Source organism: Bos grunniens, chromosome 14 (genome assembly GCF_055505025.1).
Source record: "Bos grunniens cultivar Pamir isolate PY7600 chromosome 14, Bosgru_T2T1.0, whole genome shotgun sequence".
NCBI lineage: Eukaryota > Metazoa > Chordata > Mammalia > Artiodactyla > Bovidae > Bos > Bos grunniens.
Window position 1 is genome coordinate 22,139,137 of NC_141178.1, and position 22,368 is coordinate 22,161,504.

The 22,368-nt window shown below is 41.5% G+C and overlaps 1 protein-coding gene and 1 pseudogene across 1 annotated transcript in view; both read right to left on the reverse strand.

The window, feature by feature from the left end:
* The window catches only part of DPYS (dihydropyrimidinase), a 97,311-nt gene that overhangs the window by 42,173 nt on the left and 32,770 nt on the right, over positions 1-22,368 (reverse strand). The window contains exons 3-7 of the mRNA XM_086335338.1: positions 20,046-20,225; positions 18,318-18,507; positions 5,607-5,763; positions 4,646-4,787; positions 3,041-3,183 (exon numbers count right to left, since the gene is read on the reverse strand). Of these exons, the coding sequence (XP_086191464.1) occupies positions 3,041-3,183; positions 4,646-4,787; positions 5,607-5,763; positions 18,318-18,507; positions 20,046-20,225 (812 nt within the window). The remainder of the gene's footprint in view (positions 1-3,040; positions 3,184-4,645; positions 4,788-5,606; positions 5,764-18,317; positions 18,508-20,045; positions 20,226-22,368) is intronic.
* On the reverse strand, positions 16,105-16,997 carry LOC147359184 (ATP synthase F(0) complex subunit C2, mitochondrial-like; annotated as a pseudogene).

Consider the following 22,368-nt stretch of genomic DNA (forward strand, 5'->3'; position numbering starts at 1 on the left):
TTGATCCTCTCAAACCTAGCCTCTGCTTTATCAGCTAAGCTTACAGAATATTCTAAATCCTTTGTTGTCATTTCAACACCTTCATAGTAACTTCATCTCAAGAAACCACTCTCTTTGCTTGCTCATGAGAAACTACTTTCCATCCATGAAATTTTATCATGAGATTGCAGCAATTACTTCATAACCTTAGGCTTCTAATTCTAGTTCTCTTGCTATTTCCACCACATGTACAGTTACTTTCTCCTCTGAAGTCTTGAGTCTCTCAAAGCCATCCATGAGGGTTGGAATCAACTTCTTCCCAACTCCTGTGAATGTTGATATTTTGACCACATCCCATGAATCACAAATGTTCTTAACAGCATCTAGAATGGTGAATCCTTTCCAAAAGGTTTTCAACTGACTTTGCAGATCCATCAGAGGAATCACTATCTAGGGCAACTATAGTCTCACCAAATGTATTGCTTAAACAATAAGACTTGAAAGTTGGAATTATTCCTGATCCATGGGCTGCAGAATGGATGTTGGATTAGCAGGCATGAAAACAGCATGAGTCTCCATCAGAGCTTTTGGGTCACCAGGTGCAGTCATATTTCAAAAGGAATTTTTTTTTTTTTCTGAGAAGCAGGTCTCATGAGTGGACTTAAAACACTCAGCAAACAGATGTACTGTCATCCAGACTTTGTTGGTCCATTTATAGAGTAGAAGCAGAGTAGGTTTAGCATAATTTTTAAGGGCCCTAGGATTTTCAGAAGGTGAACGAGCACTGGCTTCTACTTAAAGTCACCAGCTGCATTAGCCCCTAATAAGAGAGTCAGCCTGTCCTTTGTAGCTTTGAAGTCAGGTATTGACTTCTCACTAGCTATGAAAGTCCTAGGCGGTATCTTCTTCTGATATCAGGAATATATAATGCGTTTTCATTTACATTGACCATCTGTTGTGGGGTGTAGCCACCTTCACAAAATATTTTTGCTAGATTCTCTGGATAACTTGCTGCGGTTTCTACGTCAGCACGTGCTGCCTCACCTTGCACTTTTATGTGATGGAGACAACTTCTTTCCTGAAACCTCATGAACAAATCGTTGCTAACTTCAAACTATGAATATTCTTCTGCAGTTTCCTCACACCTCTCAGACTTCACAGAATTGAAGAGAGGTAAAGCTCTGGATTGGAGAAGGCAATGGCACCCCACTCCAGTACTCTTGCCCGGAAAATCCCATGGACGAAGGAGCCTGGTATGCTGCAGTCCATGGGGTCGCTAAGAGTTGGACACGACTGAGCGACTTCACTTTCACTTTTCACTTTCACGCATTGGAGAAGGAAATGGCAACCCACTCCAGTGTTCTTGCCTGGAGAATCCCAGGGATGGGGGAGCCTGGTGGGCTGCCGTCTATGGGGTCGCACAGAGTCAGACACGACTGAAGCAACTTAGCAGCAGCAGCAAAGCTCTGGATTAGGCTTTGGTTTAAGGGACTGTTATGGCTGGTCTGATCATCTATCCAGACCACTAAAACTTTCTTCATATCAACAACAAGGCTGTTTCACTTTCTCATCATTCATGTATTCACTGGAGGAGCACTCTTAATTTCCTTCAGAAACTTTTTCTTTGCATTCACCACTTGGCTAGCTGTTTGATGCATGAGGCCTATCTTTCAGCCTATCTCAGCTTTCAGAGTGCCTTCCTCACTAAGCTTAATCATTTTGAGCTTCTGATTTAAAGTAAGAGACATGAAACTGTTCCCTTTCCTTGAAAACTTAGAGGCTGCTATAGGGACAAGGAGGCCTGGCGTGCTGCGATTCATGGGGTCGAAAAGAGTCAGACACGACTGAGCAACTGAACTGACTGAACTGATAGGGTTATTAACTGGCGTAATTTCAATGCCGTTGTGTTACAGGGAATGGGAGGCGCAAGAAGCGGGGGAGATACAAGCGAATGACCATCGAGTAGAGTAGTAAGAGCACGCACAGCATGTGTCAAATTCATTGTCTTACACGGGCTCAGCTCATCTCCAAACAATTACAACAGTAACATCAAAGACCACTGATCACCATAACCGACACAATAATAATGAAAGAGCTGGAAATGTTGCAAGAATTACCAAAATACGATGCAGAGACACAAACTGAGCAAATACTGTTGGGAAAATGGAGCCAACAGACTTGCTCCAAGCAGGTTTGCCACAATCCCTCAATTAGTTAAAAACACAGTGTCTGAAGTCCGATAAAACAGGGTCTGTTTGCATAGACTTTTGTTTACCACCACATAAACCCTTTAAACAAATGTCTCTTGGTAATAGTAGACGGTTTTACCTATCCCCATTTACACACACACATGTGCATCAACATGCACTTGTGCACACACACGTGCAATGTGAAAGTATGTGGGGTTTTCTCTATTAACAGCTGCAGAGTTTATGAAAAACACGATCAGGATGCAGATGTTGTCTGCATCAACATCCTATCAGGAGAAATTAACAAAGCTTCAGTCTCTACCGAATGCTTTTCTGAGTTGGTAGAATTGGCCAACCTGCCATACTAACATAGAATTATGGAAATTGGAAACAAAAAGCCGGAGTCTACTGGGAACGACAGGCTAAAGATGAACTGAGCTGGAAAATGTGGCTAAAAGTGACATCCTTTGTGCTGGAATTTTTCTATCTGAAAGCTTGAAAAAGGCTATAATTATTTCAAGTTTTCAATGCAACCCTTTTTAAACTAAGCCTTTCCTTTTCTTCATTGCTCTGTACCTTTCCTCCCTGTGAACTCAGGCGCTTGCCCAGCACTGAACTGGGAAATTCATATTGGTTTTATACACATATGCATTTCCACAGAAGGTAAGCAACACAACTTTTGCATCTTCTATGCCAAAGAGAACAAAAGAATGTTTGTACAGTCAAATCTGTACCCTGTGCTTATAATACCTGAGCCTGCCTAAATAAATCACCTAGGAAGAAATGGCTGATTAAGGCCAATGAATAATTTCTTTGCAAGTTAGTGCTTTTTCTCCATGAAGAAGCCAAGTAATACAAAAACTTAGGCTTACCTTGTGGCTTTTGGGTCCCAAATCACAATGTCAGCATCTGAGCCCACAGCTATTCTTCCTTTTCTTGGATAGAGGTTAAAGATTTTCGCTGCATTTGTGCTGGTAACTGCCACAAACCGGTTTTCATCCATTTTGCCACTGTGCTGGAAAACAATTCAAGGAAGAAAATACATTTCTTTTTCTGATAAATCATAAAACACTAAAAATCTCTTATCGATAAAAGTAGGAGACTTGTATCTCTTAGAACCAAATAGAACCACACCTAATTTTGTATACTGTGAGGCCAAACACATCTGTGAATACTGATAAATCTTAAACAATCATTGTGATAATGATGGGGATGAATGGGGTTAAATATGGAAGCCTGAAAGTAACTTTTCAAAAACCTATCAACTTAACAAAACATCTGCACAAATTTTTCCCATTCTTCCCAGAATCACAGAGAAAAGAGCTAAACATTGGTAACAGGACTTCCAATTCTTTTTACTTCCACTACCTACTACATTTACGATCTGGATTATTTACTGCAGACCTAAGATTTATAGATAAGATGTATAAGATAATCATGTAGATATTATATAGAATACTACAGAATTAAAATAAGATAGGCCTATAAATCAGGTGACAAGACTTTTAAAAAAAGAAAAATCAGCCAAGAGGTTCAGTTTTTGCTCTACTAAAATCTACATGAACCAACAGTCATGGACAGTCTGCTGCAAGAGATTTTAATATGGACACATTTCAGTGGGATGTGATCCTTTTAAAATGATTTTTTTTTAATGTTGAGAGTTTATCCCTATACACACTTATATGGCAAGAGCATCCTTAAGGTCTGTTTAATTATCAAAGGGTCTTTGCCTCGAAAAAAAGTCCAGAGATGTGATTACTACATCATTGAAGGGAGGGGTTCTGAGAGATGGATGAGGATGGCATGACATTGGGGACCTCAGGTCCTACCCAGCAAGTCTTCACTGCTGATCTTTACAACTACACTCGTCAGCCGCCCGGATAGGCTCATGTATGAACATTTAGCCATTTGATTATTCTTCATCCTCAGGTAGAAACTGCTAAACTGTGAAATTAAAAGAAAATGTCTGTGCTTTGGATTTATGATTTATGTGACCTCATACAGTAGCTTTTTAACCATAATATTCAAAAGTTCTTTAAAAGGGACATTTATGTTTTTATATGAAAAAGGGGTACAAATGTAATAAAAACCCTTCATGTCTTTTCAATCATTCCAAGTGTTTATATCAGTGACACATGAGGAACTGGGATGATTTCCACAAACATGGAAATCAGATAGAAGGGCTATTAGATTTCAAAGACTTCAAAAACAATCCTCTTGGTACCCAATCTAAAATTATACTCTGATGTCTGCACCATGGCGCAAAGCATCCTCTAAACTATGCAGAGAAGAAAAGTATTTTTCCTTATTATCTGGGGAGGTGGCATGGAGGTGGTGATGCGGCAGTATTCCCAGTGGCCACTTCTGTGAAAACAATCAAGAAGCTTCTCATGAAGGCTTCTGGAACTTTGGTCCTAAAATAGACCAGATCCTCATTGAAGAATTCAGCAAAACAAACTGAATTCCATGACACTCACCACGCCTTTTTCCCATATTATCGACATCCGGTCCTCAACACCATTCACTCCATTGGGAATCTTAGTAAAATCATCCTTCCCAAGAGCTTTCTGGCAGCTGTTGAAAGTACAGTTGTCAGACCCTGTGGTGGTTAGGTCATCGCTGTAAAAGAGACACACATGAGAGCAGGGGTGGGTGAGGAGATAGAAAATGTCAGGAGGAAACTACCATACCTTTCTCTGGTACCCTGACCCCATTCTCAGCTGAAACTCAGAAAACCGCAATGGAGAATGAGCAGCTTTTCAAGGCTGGAAGGAAGTGGCAAGTGAACTCTTGTACAGTCTATTGGGAAAAGCTCTCTGTTAACTCAGATCTGAGTATCTGTGAATGGGGAATGTCAAAATATCCACGAATGGTGTATTCATCAACAAAAATGATCATAATGCACCCCTCCATGCCAAAAATCATCTGTAAATGGTCTGAATGGTCTTTCATGGGGATAACCTGCTCTGAGGGCAGGATTTTGTCTTTTACCTGTGGCTCTTCCCTAGATCATCATCTTTTGTATCTCTACCACAGGCATATCCAGTTCCTGGGTTATATCAGCATGGAAAATACTTAAGAATATTCTGTCTGATAAAAATAGGGCATACAGAAGAGACCTGGCCCTAAGCAACAAGAGATAGAAAAGACAACAAAAAAAATCAAAGCAGAGGAAAACTTCAGGAAAAATGATCAGATTTCACTGTGGTCGGGAGAGATTTTGACACCACATCATAACGTAATGAAGCCAATACTTTTTGGTCCCCAACTGCAGGACTCCCCAGGGCCTGTCAGGTCAAGTAGAACAGAAGACTGGGAGGTCAATGGAAGGTCAAGTTGGTATCACACAACCTCCTATACTCAAATCCTTCACATTTTAAGACTTGAAAAACATCTTAATTTGGCAAAACACTTCACAGTCATCTGCTAATTGATTACTTAGCCAACAGATTCATGAGGAAGTCAGGTGTTGAAGGGTCTGGTCGCAGGGGTGGACCCATAACGTGATGGGCGGCATGGAGCCATTCTTTATCCCAGTGGTGGGTGCCATCCGTGCCGAGACCTGCTGCGATGGGTTCTCCGTAGACCACCTTCCCTGGAAAGTTCAAAGGAAGTGATCAGCACCTCCATTTGCTCTTAAGAGAGCTGACTGACAAACACCTAATATCAGTCTCCCTGTCCTAGCTAAACCATCATGTGCCTTTGTCTTTCACCTCTCCAGTGGCTCTAGATTGAAAACTAAAATCTCCTATTCACTGAGCCTTTACTATGGTCAGTAGAACCTTTACTATGGTAAATGTGCATTGCAGCTTGTGGTAGATGATTGCACCCACTCACTGATACTAGGCTTGGCCTCATGACTTCTTTTGGCCAATTAAATATGAACAGAAGTGCCACGTGCTGCTTCTGGGCAGGAGCTGTTAAAGCCACAATGAGTCTTGTCATGAGACCAGTGGAAGCTGCTTCTTCAGGTGTGTCTCAGAATGAAGAGAATATGGAGCAGAGGCAGAGCCACCTGATGATGGATGAATGAAAAACAGATCTCTGCTACTGTGAGCTACTGATATTTTAGGTAAATTTGTTACTGGAGCATAACCTAGCAAAAGCTGGCTGATATATATGCCATTTTAATGGAATCTTCTCAAAAACCCTGTCTGGAAAATGCTATTATTATCTCCATTAAAGGAAGAGTCTTGGGCATATATTTAGAGAAAACTATAATTCCGAAGGATATATGCATTCCCAATGTTCACTGCAGCGATACTAACGACAGTCAAAGCATAGTAGCAGTATAAGTGTCCACCGACAAACGAAAGTGCTGTACACTGGAAACTAACACAACATTGTAAATCAACTATATTTCAATAAATAAATAAATTTTAAAAGGCAAGGCTAAGGCTTGTAGAGTTAAACAACCTCTGTACAGTTAAACTACAACTCAACACAAGTTGGGGGAGGAAGTAGGATCTGAATCCAGGCATTTTCATTCCATCAATCCTAATCTCTGCACTATACTACTCTGATGATAATGACAACGTAGAGCCTAACCACAAATAGACTGATCATCTTTCCACACTCTTAAGGTAAAAAAACCTCCTCTAAAAGCTTAACGTTAAATAAAAGAACACTCAGATAATAAAATTGTAGCCAGAAATGCATATTTATAAAATCATGCAAATGAGACTATCAAAAGCACACAATGTTAGAAAAGTTAATAGCGCATAGTGAATTTAAATTTAAAATCAGAAGCCTATCTCTGATTAGCATTTGTCAGCACTATAATAGATTCTCTGGCATCCACCTGATTACATCCAAGCTGTCTTGAAGGAGAATACACAGAAGAGAGAGGCTGGCATCCCAGTTACTTCACTCTGGTTAACCAGATGCCAGACCTTAGTTAAAATCCTGATATACAACTGAAATCCACTGATGTCCTCAGAGAGTCCTGACAGCGGATGGCCACCAGCTGCCCGAGTTGTGCTGAATTGGAGCATAGCATACTATTATCACACAGATCATTTCTCCCCCAAACAAGCCATTTTCCTCCAGTGAGCCTAGGAATTTGAAAAACCCTGAAAACAAAGCTGCTTGAAGCCTAACCAACTTTGCCTCTTAACTAACCCAGTATCAAACCACGGTCAATGAAATTTATCCTCTGAGAACTTTCTGTTGTTTAGTCACTAGGTCGTGTCTGACTCTTTTGCAACCCCATGGACTGTAGCTTGCCAGGCTCCTCTGTACATGGAAGTCTCCAAGCAAAAATACTGGAGTGGGTTGCCATTCCCTTTTCCAGGGGATCTTCCTGAACCAGGGATCAAACCCAAATCTCCCGTGTCTCCTGTACTGCACTGCAGGCAGATTCTTTACTGCTGAGCCACTGGGAAAGCCCCAAACTAAGAGGTAATGCACTATTTATTGGAGAGATAACAGGACAGACAGGGTATTTTATTTGCAGGTAAAAGAGAACTTCCTAGTCCAAGAGAACTCTTAACGGATAGTTTAGACAATGAGAAACTCAGATACTTGATCTGCAATAACTTTACAAGTTGCCAACTCAGGATTTTTCATGGTGCTTCATCACAGAGGAAAGATTCTTATCACATGTTCTGTTCAATCATTTGGCCCATCAAGGTGGTATGGGAATATAGTTCCAAAAGTTCTACAATTTTAATAGCTCTCTGGAAAAATTAAAAGTGTCAGCATCTACCAGGAGTCTGCCAGGGTTGTTTTGAAACCAGATGACAGGCCATTTCCTTGGAAGGGCTTAGCACCTTTAAAATGTGATATGCCACTTAACAAACTCTCCGTTAATAGGGCTATTTTCAACTGACTCCCCATTAAGTATCTTTAAATACTTAAAAAAAGTAAAAATTCCTAATTACTCTTCCCTGTATTTCACAATGGTTCTAAGACACTTTCAAAAGGCTAAACAGCAGGAAAGCAGTGAAAAGAAAACAAGGGACCTAGGTAATCTATAAAGTGAAAAATTAAACTAGATAATTCAGCATAATGGTCGGTTCTGTTATTGGGGGCCAAAAATAAAGAAGTAATAAAAAATATAACTTATGTATAGCTCTCTGGAGTTTGCAGATGTGGACTGAAGATCATGTATCTTATTTGACCTTCATGGAAACCCAAACACTGGTTTGACAGATAAAGAAGCACATTCAGGACTTTGCTGGCTGCCCAGTGGTTAAGGCTTTGCTTTCCAATGCAGGGGGTACAGGTTCGATCCTTGGTCAGGAAGTTAAGATCCCATATGAGTCATTGGCCAAAAACCCAAAACATAAAGCAGAAGTAATATTGTAACAAATTTAATAAAGACTTTAAAAATAGACCACATAAAAATTGAAAGAAAAAAAATTGACCCCCAATAAGACTAATTCATCCATGACACAGGAGTAAGTGGTACATGAGAATTATAGAACCCTAGTACACTAATAACATACCACACGTAGGCACTATGTTAGCAGGGAAAAGTATTATTTTTCATTTCTTGGTAAAAAGCATATATATTTTCAAAAGTCAACCATAAGATCTGTGGACTTGGTTAAGCAATTTTCCAATTTCACTTACTGGTTTGATTTACTATACTTAACAGGTTGGTAATGAAAAGTCTTAGATCTGTTCTCTCTTGATTATATTCGAGAGCAGATGGTTTCAATAACCCTTGGGAGATAGTACATCTCCATCACTAATGTCCTCCCACTGCCTCAGCAAGCTTCACAGTATGTTGTACTCTGTCTCCCCATGCATGTTCTCTCCTTCTTTCTCCATCCTTTGGCTCAAAACCAACAAAGAATCTGCACTTATGATGCAATCTCCCAGTTGAAGGAGTTCTGCTCTCTGAGAGATTCTTAAGATTTCTAAATAATGAAACATGTCAGATCAACCCACACTGCCCCGATCCCTGGCCAGACAACACTAATAAAATCACTGTTTATTAAATGCAAGTGAGAAAGCAGATGTTAACATCTTGTCTACATTTGGGAGCTGCATTTAATCAAGTCACGGCATCTTTTAGAAAAGGTTGAAAGATGCAGAAAAGCTGGCATAGGTGCCCAAGGGCGGAAGCATTGGTGACCAAACACTTTCATGAAAAAAATTTGTCCCAGCTTGAGAGACAGAGTAGAACCTTACTGGACTTCAGATTCAAAACATTACACTTATAAAGAAAAAAAAATAATTGAGAAGGATAACACATAGAAGGGGCATAATAAAGTAGATCACACAGATTTAGATTCAAATTCTGATTTTGTTCATTTTAGTTGGTGACCTTGTGCAAGAAGAGTCATTGCTCTTGGTCTCAGTTTTGCTCATCTGCAAAATGGGATTGTAGTGTCCCTCTAGTGTGGCAGTTTGGTGAGGATCAAATAAATTAACATATATGAAAGTACTTGGCATCTTCCTGGGATCCTGGAATCACTTCATGTTATGAGCTGAACTGTGTCCCTTGTCAAAATCCACATGTTAAAGTCCTAACCCCCAGTATCTCAGAATGTGACTATATTTGGAGATAACGATGCTTTAAAGAGCTAATTAGGTTAAAATGAGGTCATTAGAAGCGAGCACTCATTTAATAAGACTGGGGTTTTTGTGAGAACAGGAAATATGGACACAGACACACACTGAGGGAACCCAAGGTGAAGACACAGGGAAGAAGCAAGCATTACAAGCTGAGGAGAGAGGTCTGGAACATCCTTCCTTCAGTGGCCGCAGAAAGGACTGACATCGCCAAGCCGCAGATCTTAAACTTCTAGCCCCCAGAATGGTAAGGAAATTAATTTCTGTTGTTTAAGCCACTCAGTCTGTGGTACTTTATTGCAGCAGCAAACATTAGTTTTCTTATGGTCAATTCTCTCTCTCTCCTTTTTTTTTTTTTCAGTGTTTTAAACTGGGCAGTCTTAAAAAAAAATAAAAAAAAATAAACTGGGCAATCTTGAATTGGTTTGCAGTTAGACATAAGGTAAATCACCATGTTCTAAATTTAAAGGACAAGGAGGGTTCAGATGTTCATGCTCAGGAAAGAATAAAGGAAGTCTGAGATTCAAACCCATCTTGACTCAGGCATACATCCATCTTTTCTTAGGAAAAGCACCGGTTACCAAGCATCAGCTCATTGTACTTGTGGAAGTGAGATTTGGTTCACTCTGCTGCTGCTGCTAAGTCGCTTCAGTCGTGTCCGACTCTATGTGACCCCATAGATGGCAGCCCACCACGCTCCCCCGTCCCTGGGATTCTCCAGGCAAGAACACTGGAGTGGGTTGCCATTTCCTTCTCCAATGCATGAAAGTGAAAAGTGAAAGTGAAGTTGCTCAGTCGTGTCCGACTCTTAGCGATCCCATGGACTTCAGCCCACCAGGCTCCTCCGCCCATGGGCTTTTCCAGGCAAGAGTACTGGAGTGGGCTGCCATTGCCTTCTCTGTTGGTTCACTCTACTCAGCACCAAAAAGCAGGGGGCAGCATGAACACATGGGCAGAGAGAAGCCTCTGTGTGGCCCTTTCTCCCCCTTAGTCCCCAACACAAGAGGAATATGTGAGGAAGGGAAGGTAGAGTTTAAATAAAATGGAAAATAAGACATCTAAACCTTCCTGGAAGAGAAGTTTGTGTTTTACAGCAATAAGCCTGAAGAATAAAGCTTTCTACAAATGTCAAACCAAAATCAAATCAAACGAACAACAAAAAAAACTCAACCATAATGTAGCCCAGTTCATTGTAAGCTGCTTGAGAATCAAAATTATCTTAATCGTCTTTGCAAATTCAATGCCAAGAGCAGTGTCAAGCATATATTAGGCATCCAATAACTTCATTTTTTATGAAGTATAAACAAAACATTTTATTAAAAAGTTCAAGTGAGAGTCATATTTATACCTGAAAGACATGAATATGGATGTAAAACAGAATTATGCTTTATTAAGACAAATTGAAACAAGTTATATAGAGAAATTAGTATTAAAAATTTCAGTCTTTAATTGGTAAACAAATTATAACAGATATACACCAAAGAGAGCATCAAGTAAGTTGCAGAGAGAAATCACCAGCATTCTAAGCAAAGCACCAGAAAAATACTGAATTCATGTGCATCCATGTTCTACTGGGAGGTGGGAAGGAGAGGTGAGCAATGATTTTTAAACACTATTAATAATCCCATGTGTCAATATGTGGCAAAAAAAAAGGAACATGGATAACCAAAGCTACTCAAACCAACGTAAAAAGTACCTCTGTCACTGAAGCACATGACATATACAGACGCCCGTACCATTTAGACAAAGAGTGAACAGTGAGTGAAAGAGATCTGAGAGTAGGCAGATGGGAACTCCTAGGCGAGGTACGATTTCAGCTGGTTCACCCAACTTTTTACTGGAGGTATGGAACAACGGAGGGGGAATTCTACTTCTGGAAGAAACACACTCTAGGGACAGCCTTCTGACCCCCTTGCCTCATTTTTGCACGAGTGGATGGGAACTAGCCTAGATCTAGTTGCTCAACTTGGATTACTGAGACTTGAAATACACACGAAATCGAAATTCCTTGCAAACTGTCAAAGGCAACTCAAGCTTTCAATGGCGTGCACGGGGAAGCTGTATTCTTTTTCCTATAACCTGCTTTTCACGTTTTATTGCAGGTGCTGAACCCTAAAAGGAAATACCAAGGTATGAACAAAGGGAAACGGCAGGCTTTGAATGAAAGTTGATTCACTGAACATGTATTCCCCTCTCTTCCTTTCCAGCTCACATCAAACGCTGGTGAAGATGTACAACAGATGAACAAAATACAGGGCTGTGCTGAGAACAAAAGAGGGACCTGGCTCACCAGAGGTTCTGACAGACTGTAGGTAGACAGAAAGCAGACGGGATTGCAGTGCTTATAACAGGAAGTAGTGGCAGCAACAGCCTGAGCTCAAAGGGCAGAAGGGTCATGACGGACATTTTTCCTGGGGTGGGGAGGGCATGGGGAAGGGGATGAGATGGGGCAGTTGGCCCCTGTCCCCACCTCTGCCCAGGGAACTAAGCTTCCTAAGGTGGTGCTGATGCTACAGAGTGAAGCCCCAACACCTGAAACTGAAGCTCACCAGTGACCATGCCCCATTTACACTCACTAAGCTCATAGTCTCATTGCTGGTGCTCTCAACTAGGGGCAGAGTTTGCTCAACAGTGGAGGAAGTCCACGCCAGCTCCCTGCTCAACCACCTGCAGTGTCCAGTCATAACACGGACAGCCCAGGATCACCAGACACTTGAAAAAACAAACAACATAAAAAGATGGGCCAAGATGTTTTAAAAAATACCACACACACACACTGAAAAATTGACTCAGTAAGAAACAGAGATAATCCAGGAAAAAGTGTTAAGTGCTCAGTCTTGTCCAGCTCTTAGTGACCCCATGACCTGTAGCCCGCCAGGCTCCTCTGTCCATGGGATTCTCTAGGCAAGAATACTGGAGTGGGTTGCCATGCCCTTCTCCAGGGGATCTTTCCGACCCAGGGATCGAACCCATGTCTCTCACGTCTCCAGCCCTGGCAGGTGGCTCCTTTACCACTAGCGCCACCCGGGAAGCCCAGTTATAGAGCCAAGTACAAACGCTGGAACTCCCATCCACGTGAAGATAATAACGGAACCGACAGAAGTCAGGAGGAGACAGAGAGGGTAATACTGGGACTCTCGGTTTCTTTTGAACCTAGTAGATGATAAGGAGATCCCACACAAAAAATTAGCCAAAACACATAAATTTAAGTAACATTATCTGAAGTGACATTTACTACTAACAAAACTCAGGAGGGTTAGATTTATGTAAGTTAGATTGCTCTTTTTTCACCACTTAGAATCAAGTTATACTGTCAAAAAATAAGTCACTGCTTACAAACTTAGGGCTTAGGATTTTGGAGGAAACCACCACCAACAAAAAATAGATATGGTTAAAAAATTCTAGTTCCAAGACTGAGCTGAGAGAGGGAATGCTTACTTCTTACTTAATACAGTCTTCATCATTTCTATTTCTGGCATTTTTTTTTCTTTTAACAATGATAAATAACAGAATGATAGTAACATTTTAAATATGTTTCTAAAAAATGTAAGGCCAATAAGCAAAACCAATCAAATATAAACTTGACATCTGCATTTTCCAACACTGTAACCCAATTTCTTCTTGAACAGAGTAAAGAGTAATTAAAAATGTGGACTTAGGGTTGAACAGACTTGAATCCCAGCTTTAGCACTTACTAGTAAAGTGAACTTGGGCTTAATTTACCAAACTTTCCCAATCCTCAATTTCATCAATCACAAAACAGTGAAAAATTTTGCCTGAAGCATTGTTATGACAATTTGAAAAGATAACGTATGTTAGAGTGTATTAATGAGATAACATATACTAAAACTTGAAACAAGATATATTGAAATATGTGCCAAGTGCGTATTAAGCACTCAACAAACAAAGTTGGTTGTTATAATCGTTCACCCTCAGGTTGCTATCTTCTGGGTATATAGCTGGCAACATAACAATAAAATCCAACATAATGAGAGTGTTGTATTTCTAGGCAACTACAATAGAGACGATTAATAACTGGATCTCTTTTGTGCCTCCGGGAGCAATGATTCTCACATTTAATATGCATATGAATCACCTGGGGTTCTAGTTATAAGGGCACATTCCAACTCAGTGCATCTGGCACAAGGTCCAAGGATCTGCATCTCTAACGAGCTCTCAGGGGATGTCAATGCTGTGTTCCAGGGACCACACGCTGAGTGGCAAAGCCCTGGATGACAGAATGGGCTGGCAAAAGGATTTACTGATAGGAAATCTTCATATTACAAATCTGTAAGGCTGAATCATTCCTTTTTTAAGCAAGACAATGATGAATAGATGTGTATTGCTCTTTTACATTCAGAAATTATGTGAGATAATAAGGATGGAGTAAATAAATCCACTGAAAAAGGCCACTGTGCCCACCAGCTCTTGTCACTCTGTACTCCCCGTGGACCTGCCCTCGGATTGGCTGACACGGTCACCATGTGAATGGTGTGACACTGCTTGGTCACCTGTGAGAAGTTACATGCCAGTGATGGAATAATCTCTCACGCTAGTTTATTCTGGACCTCTGCTGCCCCTAACAACTGCACGTTGGAATACCTTCACAAGTGTTATTACAGTATGTCTGACTCAACTAGAGCATTTGGGTTGAGATTTTAAGTATTTCATACTTATAACCACCTTGCAAAGGGATTTAGCCATGTCCAAAAAGTATTTGAACTAGCAGTCCCGTATCTAGTGAGGCTACCCTGTTGTGGAAGATAGAATAATGATGCCCCAAAGATGTCCATGACCTAATCTCTACCACCTGTGAGTATGTTATGTACATGGCAGAGAGACTTCAAAGATCTTAAAGATCTTCAGATAGGCAGAGTATCCTGGATTAAACAGGTGGATTCAATATAATCCAAGAATCCTTAAAGAGAGATCAGAACAAAGGAATGTTCTCCACCCACCACAGCTGGCTGTGAAGAAGAGGAAGGGTGATAGGAACCAAGAAATATAGGTGGTCTCTAGAAGCTAGAGAAGGAAGGGTATCCCTCTGGAGCCTGTGTATCCCCCTGTGTTCAGAAGGAACACAGCCCTCTGACACCTTGGTTTCAGCCCAGTGTTACCTATTTCAGACTTCCACCCTCCAGAACTATATGACAATAAATTTATACTGTTGTAAGCTATTACACTTGCTATCATGTGTTACAGCAGTAATACAAGACTACTATACCTTCCACATATATGAAATAACATGTGCATAAGGCCATCACTGTGGTTTTATCTGTAACAACTAAAAGTCAGAAACAGCTCAAATATCCATCATTAGAGACTAGTTGACAAACACAGTGCCATGCTTTGCACCTGTAAAAAAGAATGAAGAAGCTCTCCATATCTAACATGGGCTGACCTTTAGGACATATTTTCAAATAGGAAAAAACAAGATCGAGAACACTGTGTATTTTACCTTTCAAGTAGGAGAGAAAGAAAAATCAGACACATATGTTCTTTAAAAAAAAAAAACAAAAACACTGCAAGGGTAGCTCAGAAATAAATTAATGAAATAATTAACTATGGGATGTTAGGGAACACTGTGTTATTTTACCTTTCAAGTAGAAGAGAAAGAAAAATAAGAACCATATGTTATTTAAAAAAAAAACAAAAACCACTGCAAAGGTAGCCCAGAAATAAATTAATGAAATAATTAACTATGGGATGTGGGATGAAGCTAGGAAGGAAGCAAGACATCTCTGAGAACACATCTTTTAATGTATCACTTTGACTTTTGGACTAGGTAAATGTTTTACATGTTCAAAATATAAAATTATATTTAAAGTAATATTAAGATATTCATAATTAATTTTAATAAATTTTCTACCTATGATTTACATTCTAAAATATTTCCTAGGCTTATTCTGCGGCTAATGGAATTCTATCCCAAATCAAAATACTCAGGATCCAGAAACTATTTCCTGACAGAACGGTCAAAATCACAGATTTCTTGTGGGTTAAGATTGACCATTTCTGCTGATTTTACTGTTTCTCAAATCATATTCTTACATTACAGACCTCACTGACAAGCTATAGGACCTGGTACATCTCTTACCAGAAAATAGAGAAAACCAATTTCATAGAGCTAGCAACAGCGCCACCTGGTGGCAAAATCTAAAGCTATAACGATTAATAAAATTGAAGTAAAGGTTCTTTTTGAAGTGCTGTGTTCTTTAATACTGAAATTACGTATGGCAGAAAAAAGCAACCAGAAATGGCTGGTACTAAGATCTTCTTTTCTTATGAATACAGTCTTTATTTTGTCTTCCTTCTTTCAAGCCCTGAGCCAACCATCTTCCCTTGGCTTCCTGGAGAAGTACAGGAAAAGGAGACACGGGAGAAAGAACTATGGGAGATGGAAATGGCTCCTTCACATGGCAAAGAGGATGACAGAGGCCCCATCAGGCAAAAAGAGCCCCATGGCCTCAGGGCAAAGCCCAGAATGGCGTAGAAGAGCTGCTGCTTTAGAGAAGGGTTCCTCCCATAACCAATGATGAGGCTCCCAAAGGAAAGCAGAAAGTGTTAGTTGCTCAGTTGTGTCCAACTCTTTGCAACTCTATGGACTGCAGCCCACTGGGCTCCTCTATCCATAGAATTCTCCAGGCAAGAATACTGGAGTGGGTTCCTATTCCCTTCTCCAGGGGATCTTCCTGACCTAGGGATCAAACCTGGGTCTCCTGCATTACAAGCAGATTCTTTACCATCTGAGCCCCCCAGGGAAGCCCGAGACTCCCAAACACAGTCCTAATTCCAGTCCCGGAGCCAGCCACCCCTACTGTGGCAGCCCCAGCTGCAATGAACTTGACCACTGTGTCAATGTCCCTTGAAATGGCACCAGTCTGGAACTGTGGCTAGGAATAAGTGAAGTGGTCCGGGAACATGGGGCTGCTGAGCTACTGTGGCCTTCAGCTGTCAGTGTCGCCGGTCTTTTTAGTACCCCTGCAGACAGTGACCGACTCAATAGTGAAGAGGTTCTCCTGATCAAGGAGGGCATGCCTGCGTGCTAAGTCGCTTTAGTCGTGTCCGACTCTTTGCAAGCTTATGGACTGTAGCCACAACGCTCCTCTCTCCACATCCACGGGATTCTCCAGGTAAGAATCCTGGAGCGGGTTGCCATTTCCTCCTCCAGGGAATCTTCCCGACCCAGAGATTGAACCCCCATCTCCTGTGTCTCCTGCACTAGCAGGTGGGTTCTTTACCACTAGTGCTACCTGGGAAGCTGATCAGGGAGGGAGTGGAGACAAACTTGGCACAAGCGTACATTTTCAGGGAATGAAGGGCTGTTTCAGGAGAGCTGCTCCCAGTGCAGAGAAGACAGAGCTGGTAGTCAGATCTTATCAACTCCTGTGTGAAACTGAGGTTACTCTTAATTTGATGTACTGTATTTAAAAGTGCATTTAGCTTGCCCAAAATTCTTAGTGAAATTCAAGCAGCAAGAAGTAACGTTGACAAAATTTATCCTAGTGTCAATTATGGACATGCCAAGTCTATTTTCATGGTTTTAAAAATCTATATTATAAAAATGCAGCCAGGATGAGTTATACAATTCTTTCTGGTTATCTGGTTTCCTAAAAGTGAGAGAAACCACAACCATCTCCCAGGAGTGTCTAAAGTGTTGAATAAAATATATCTTATTTGTTTTTCATCCTTCCTTTCCCAGTACTGGCCAATGAATGAAATTATTTCCTTCCTTAAGTCTTACCAAAAGCAGATTAATGATTACATAAGACCTGGGTTTGATTCCTGGGTCGGGAAGATCCCCTGGAGAAGGAAATGGCTACCCACTCCAGTATTCTTGCCTGGAGAATCCCATGGACAGAGGAGCCTGAACGGCTACAGTCCACGAGACTGCAAGAGTCAGACACGATTACAACTAAACCACCACCACATATTAAATTACAGAAGTGAGGCAATTAAACAATTTGGAGTAAAAATACCTTTGTATTAAAAACCTTAAAATAATTATAATAAAAACACTATCTGGATGATTATTTCCATTGTGCCAATGCCCAAGTTGCTATGAGACAGATTAATTTGGTTCAAAAGAAATGTGTTGAGCACCTACTATGTGCCTTGCATGACCCTGATTCAGGTATTGGAAGTGTTAATGGAGGTGCCTAAGAGACAGGAAAGCTTCTTTGAAGTTCACTAGAGAACTGCTCTGACTCTGTGCAACCCTATAGGCTGTAGCCCACCAGGCTCCTCTGTCCATGGGATTCTCCAGGCAAGAATACTGGAATGGGTGGCCATGTCCTCCTCCAGGGGATCTTCCCAGCCCAGTGATGGCACCCACATCTCTTATGTCTCCTGCATTGGCAGGTGGGTTCTTTACCACTAGCGCCACCTGGAAAGCCCTAGAGAACTGGTAGTTAGTGGTGTGAAGGTTGGAGCTTGTGACTGAAGGAGGGCAAAAACAGACAGACCTGTGCAAGACTGGGAGAAAACAGAAAGGATGCTAATAAAAAGGCAGGAAGAAAAACTGTGGAAATGCATGGACAGCTTTCTCATAGGGGTTGCCATTGTTTCACCTTACTCTTCAGCTAACAGTACTGAGTCGTAAGGAGGGTACAGTTCAGGAATTACCATCTCTCCGGGCATCCGCCACCACCTTTGCCGCAGACTTGCTCATCACGTGCACGACGTAGAGAGGGCAGTTCACGGCGCTGGCTATGGTGACGGCCCTCAGCGTGGCTTCTGCCTCCACCGCTTCTGGACGGCTCAGCTCATGGCCCTCGGGACCTGTTATCCCCAATGCCAACATCTTCTTTGCTCCCTGAAAAGGCAGCAGGAACATACATGGGAGAAAGCTTTGCTAATGACAAATTCCATCGTTATGTGAAATAAATACACTGCCAGCTTTTTATTTGAGATCTGTTTGGCATAAGTGTGTGTGAACGTGTGGGTATACAGTGTGTGTTTTCGGTAAAAAATAATCTACTACTCTGATTTGTTACTGTTTAGTCGCTAAGTTGTGTCTGACTCTTTGTGACCCCATGGACTGTAGCCCGCCAGGCTCCTCTGTTCATGAGATTTCCCAGGCAAGAATGCTAAAGTGGGTTGCCATTTCCTTCTCCAGGGGATCTTCCTGACCAAGGGTTAGAACACATGTTTCCTGCTTGGCAAGTGGGCTCTTTACTGAGCCATCTGGGAACCCCAGTACTCTGATAGCATGTTGTTAACTTTTCATATACATATTTCACAATTAAATTATTTTGATTGGAAAGGTGAAGAAGATATGAGGTCTGTTCTAATCACATTCTTTGAAAAGACCCAGGAATCAAACAGGGGTCTCCTGCATTCCAGGTGGATTCTTTACCAGCTGAGCTACCAGGGAAGCCCCTTTGAAAAGAAGTAGTGTCTGTATTTAAGACTTTGGTTCAGAACAAACAAAACAAAGTATTCCAGTCCCCCATATTCGATTCTTCTTGAAATGACTCATGCTATTATGCAGTTAGTTCTATTCTTTACCAATTCATACTCTTCACTGCCTTCTCCTCTAACCCACAGAATGATATTAGATCTGTATTTCTCCTCTCCAAAAGTGTTATTTCTTCCTTACAAGAAAGTCAGGAGGTCAAGACAGAGTGTCAAACTGACTTGCCCGGTGTCATACAGCTAGGACATGGAAGAGTCCAGTTTACACCCTGGTCTGTTTGAGCTTACACCTCATGCTTTCCTCATCATTTCCCCCACCTTCTGGCCATGTGGCCACCTTCTCACAGACTTTAATGGGAACTGAGCCCAGGGAGAGAGAAAGATCAACCAATAGAAAGGGTAAGAGACAGCTCTTTAAATCTTACAGATGGTATACCCTTCGGGCATTAATGATGGAGTTAATATGAGAAATAAATACCATCTAGATTCCTCCAGAGCACATTTTAATACCCAATTTCTGAAAACAGTGGGGCTTAAAACAGCTACCTAATGCTCTGCCTAAGTCATCAGTTTACACTGATGCCCACACTTTGGCTTTCTGAACCAGCAGCTTGAGCATACTTTAAATGAAAAAAAAAAAAAAAAGTGCTGGGGACACAAAGAAAAATATCTGTGCTTTTAGAATAAACCTTGTTTGAGATCTAATGGCTGCTCTGAAAAAGGGAACTCCTCATTCCAGCGCATATACCACCCCAAAAAAACTCAGCAAGGACAGCAAGTAAATGGAGTCAAGTGTTTCCAAGTCACAGAAAATTAGTTCCTGGATTTCCTTTCTTCCAGTCCTTTGAATGAATTTACCTACTTGCGGCCAGTCATCTTCCCCTTAAATCATGGGCAGTTTCCCTTCTGTGGAAGCTCTGAACGGCAATTACCTACCTCTGCAACTAGGTCTCCGTTTTCGGCATGAACCTGAGCAATGGCTCCAATCTCCTTGCACCGAGAGAAGGCCTCATACAGCTCCACATCCCTCACCATGTACACATCTTTATAAGCCATAAACATCTTGAAGGAGTTCACACCTTTATCCTGGGTAAGGATTTTCATTTCTTCTTTAACCTAAAAGGGCACCACAATCACAGCAAAATGTCACCCTTTAAAGACAATACCAGCATTCTCCAAAGTGCTGCATTCAGAAGAAAACAAAGCAAAATGAGGACATCAGTTGAACTCCAGAAAAATGTAATTAAGGCCTCGATCGTTCCCCTAAGTCAGACTTTGTCTCAGACTTGCTGTGGCTATGATGCTTTTAAATCATGAAAGAGTTAATAGTACTCCCCCTCCCCCAAATACCTCACTTTTACACTTAGATATGAAATTCTCAGTATCTAGAGAAACAGGTACTGAGATGGGAAGAAATTATTCTAGAACATGAAAAGACAACCATTTGGCAGCAACAGAAGCAGTCATGTCTCTGGAAGGAATCAGAGCTAATGTGAAGTAAGGTTTGGGGTCACATCTGAACCCCACAGGATGAGTTAGAAGATGGAGGTGGTGGAAGATGTGAACTGACCCACTGGCAGCTCCTGGAGGTGAAAGATTCTGAACCAGTGGGAAGCCCCAGGAGCCTTCTGGGTTGCCAACTCAAACGTTCTGATCACCAATTCCAATGTGTGAGTGGGGAGATTGGGGGTTCCTTCACAGCACCAAGCAGTTCTCCAGACATCAGCCAGGAGGTATCTTACAACTTAACTCAATTTTAACACTACCTGGAGACTGCCTTATGGTCCACAGGTTAAGAGTTCAGTCTTACGGGGTATCCAGGTTGTCACCTGCACTTCTGACCAACCAGCTATAAATCGGGGCTTCCCACAGCACCCTCCTCAGGTTCAATTAATCTGCTGGAGTGGTTCACAGAGCTCAGAGAAACATTGTATTTACTGGATCACCAGTTTACTATAAAAGGACATGATAAAGGATACAGACGAACATCAGATGGAAGAGGTCCTTCATAGGTGAAGGAATGGGGGAAGGGCACGAGGCTTGTGTGTCCTCTGAGAGCACCGCTCTTCCCAAACCTCCACTCGGTCACATCCTTGAAGCTCTCCAAATCCTATCCTTTTAGGTTTCGTGGAGGCTTCATTACACGGGCATGACTGATTAAAGCATTAGCCACAGGCAACTAACCCAACCTCCAGCCCCTCTCCCCGCCTCACAGGTCAGTTGGCGGGGACTGAAATTTTCAACCATCTAATCACACAGTTGGCTTCTGGGTCAATCAGCCCCTGTCCTTGCTGCTGCTGCTGCTAAGTCGCTTCAGTCGTGTCCGACTCCGTGCGACCCCATAGACGGCCTCCTACCACACTCCCCCGTCCCTGGGATTCTCCAGACAAGAACAGTGGAGTGGGTTGCCATTTCCTTCTCCAATGCATGAAAGTGAAAAGTGAAAGGGAAGTCACTTAGTCATGTCCGACTCTTAGTGACCTCATGGACTACAGCCTACCAGGCTCCTCTGTCCATAGGATTTTCCAGGCAAGAGTACTGGAGTGGGGTGCCATTGCCTTCTCCACCCCTGTCCTTACGTGGTGTCTAAAAATCACCTTTTTAATTCCTTGTAGCTCAGATGGTAAAGAATACGCCTGCAATGCGGAAGACCTGGGTTCGATCCCTGAGTTGGGAAGATCCCCTGGAGAAGGGAAAGGCTACCCACCCCAGTGTTCTGGCCTGGAGAATTCCATGGACTGTATAGTCCATGGGGTCGAAAAGAGTCAGACACGACTGAGTGACTTTCACTTCACTTAACATACTAGACCTTTTCATTGCCCTCATCATGTAGGAAATTCTAAGCGTTTTAGGAGCTCTGTGCCAGAAATGGGGACAAAGACCAGATGTGAATTTCTTCTTATAAACAATAATATCATACCAATGATAAGAGACAAGATAGGATCAAAACTAGTTTGGTAATTGCCTTTGCAGGTCCGTTTCTAGTCTCAACAATGATGAATAACTTCAAAGGAAAAGTCAGAAGATTTGACCAAATAAAACTGCTTCAATTTCTACAAGTTGAAAAATACACACATACACATAAAAAATATACATGTATAAATATAACATAGAACAAAAATATATAATAAAACATAAAAAATATGTAACAAGGATAGAATTATTGCTTAGTTAATAAAAATGTTAAGAGTTATTGCTGCTTCTACTTGAAAAACCCTAACATTCTAGATGAAAAATTTACAGTTCAAACAGTAAATTC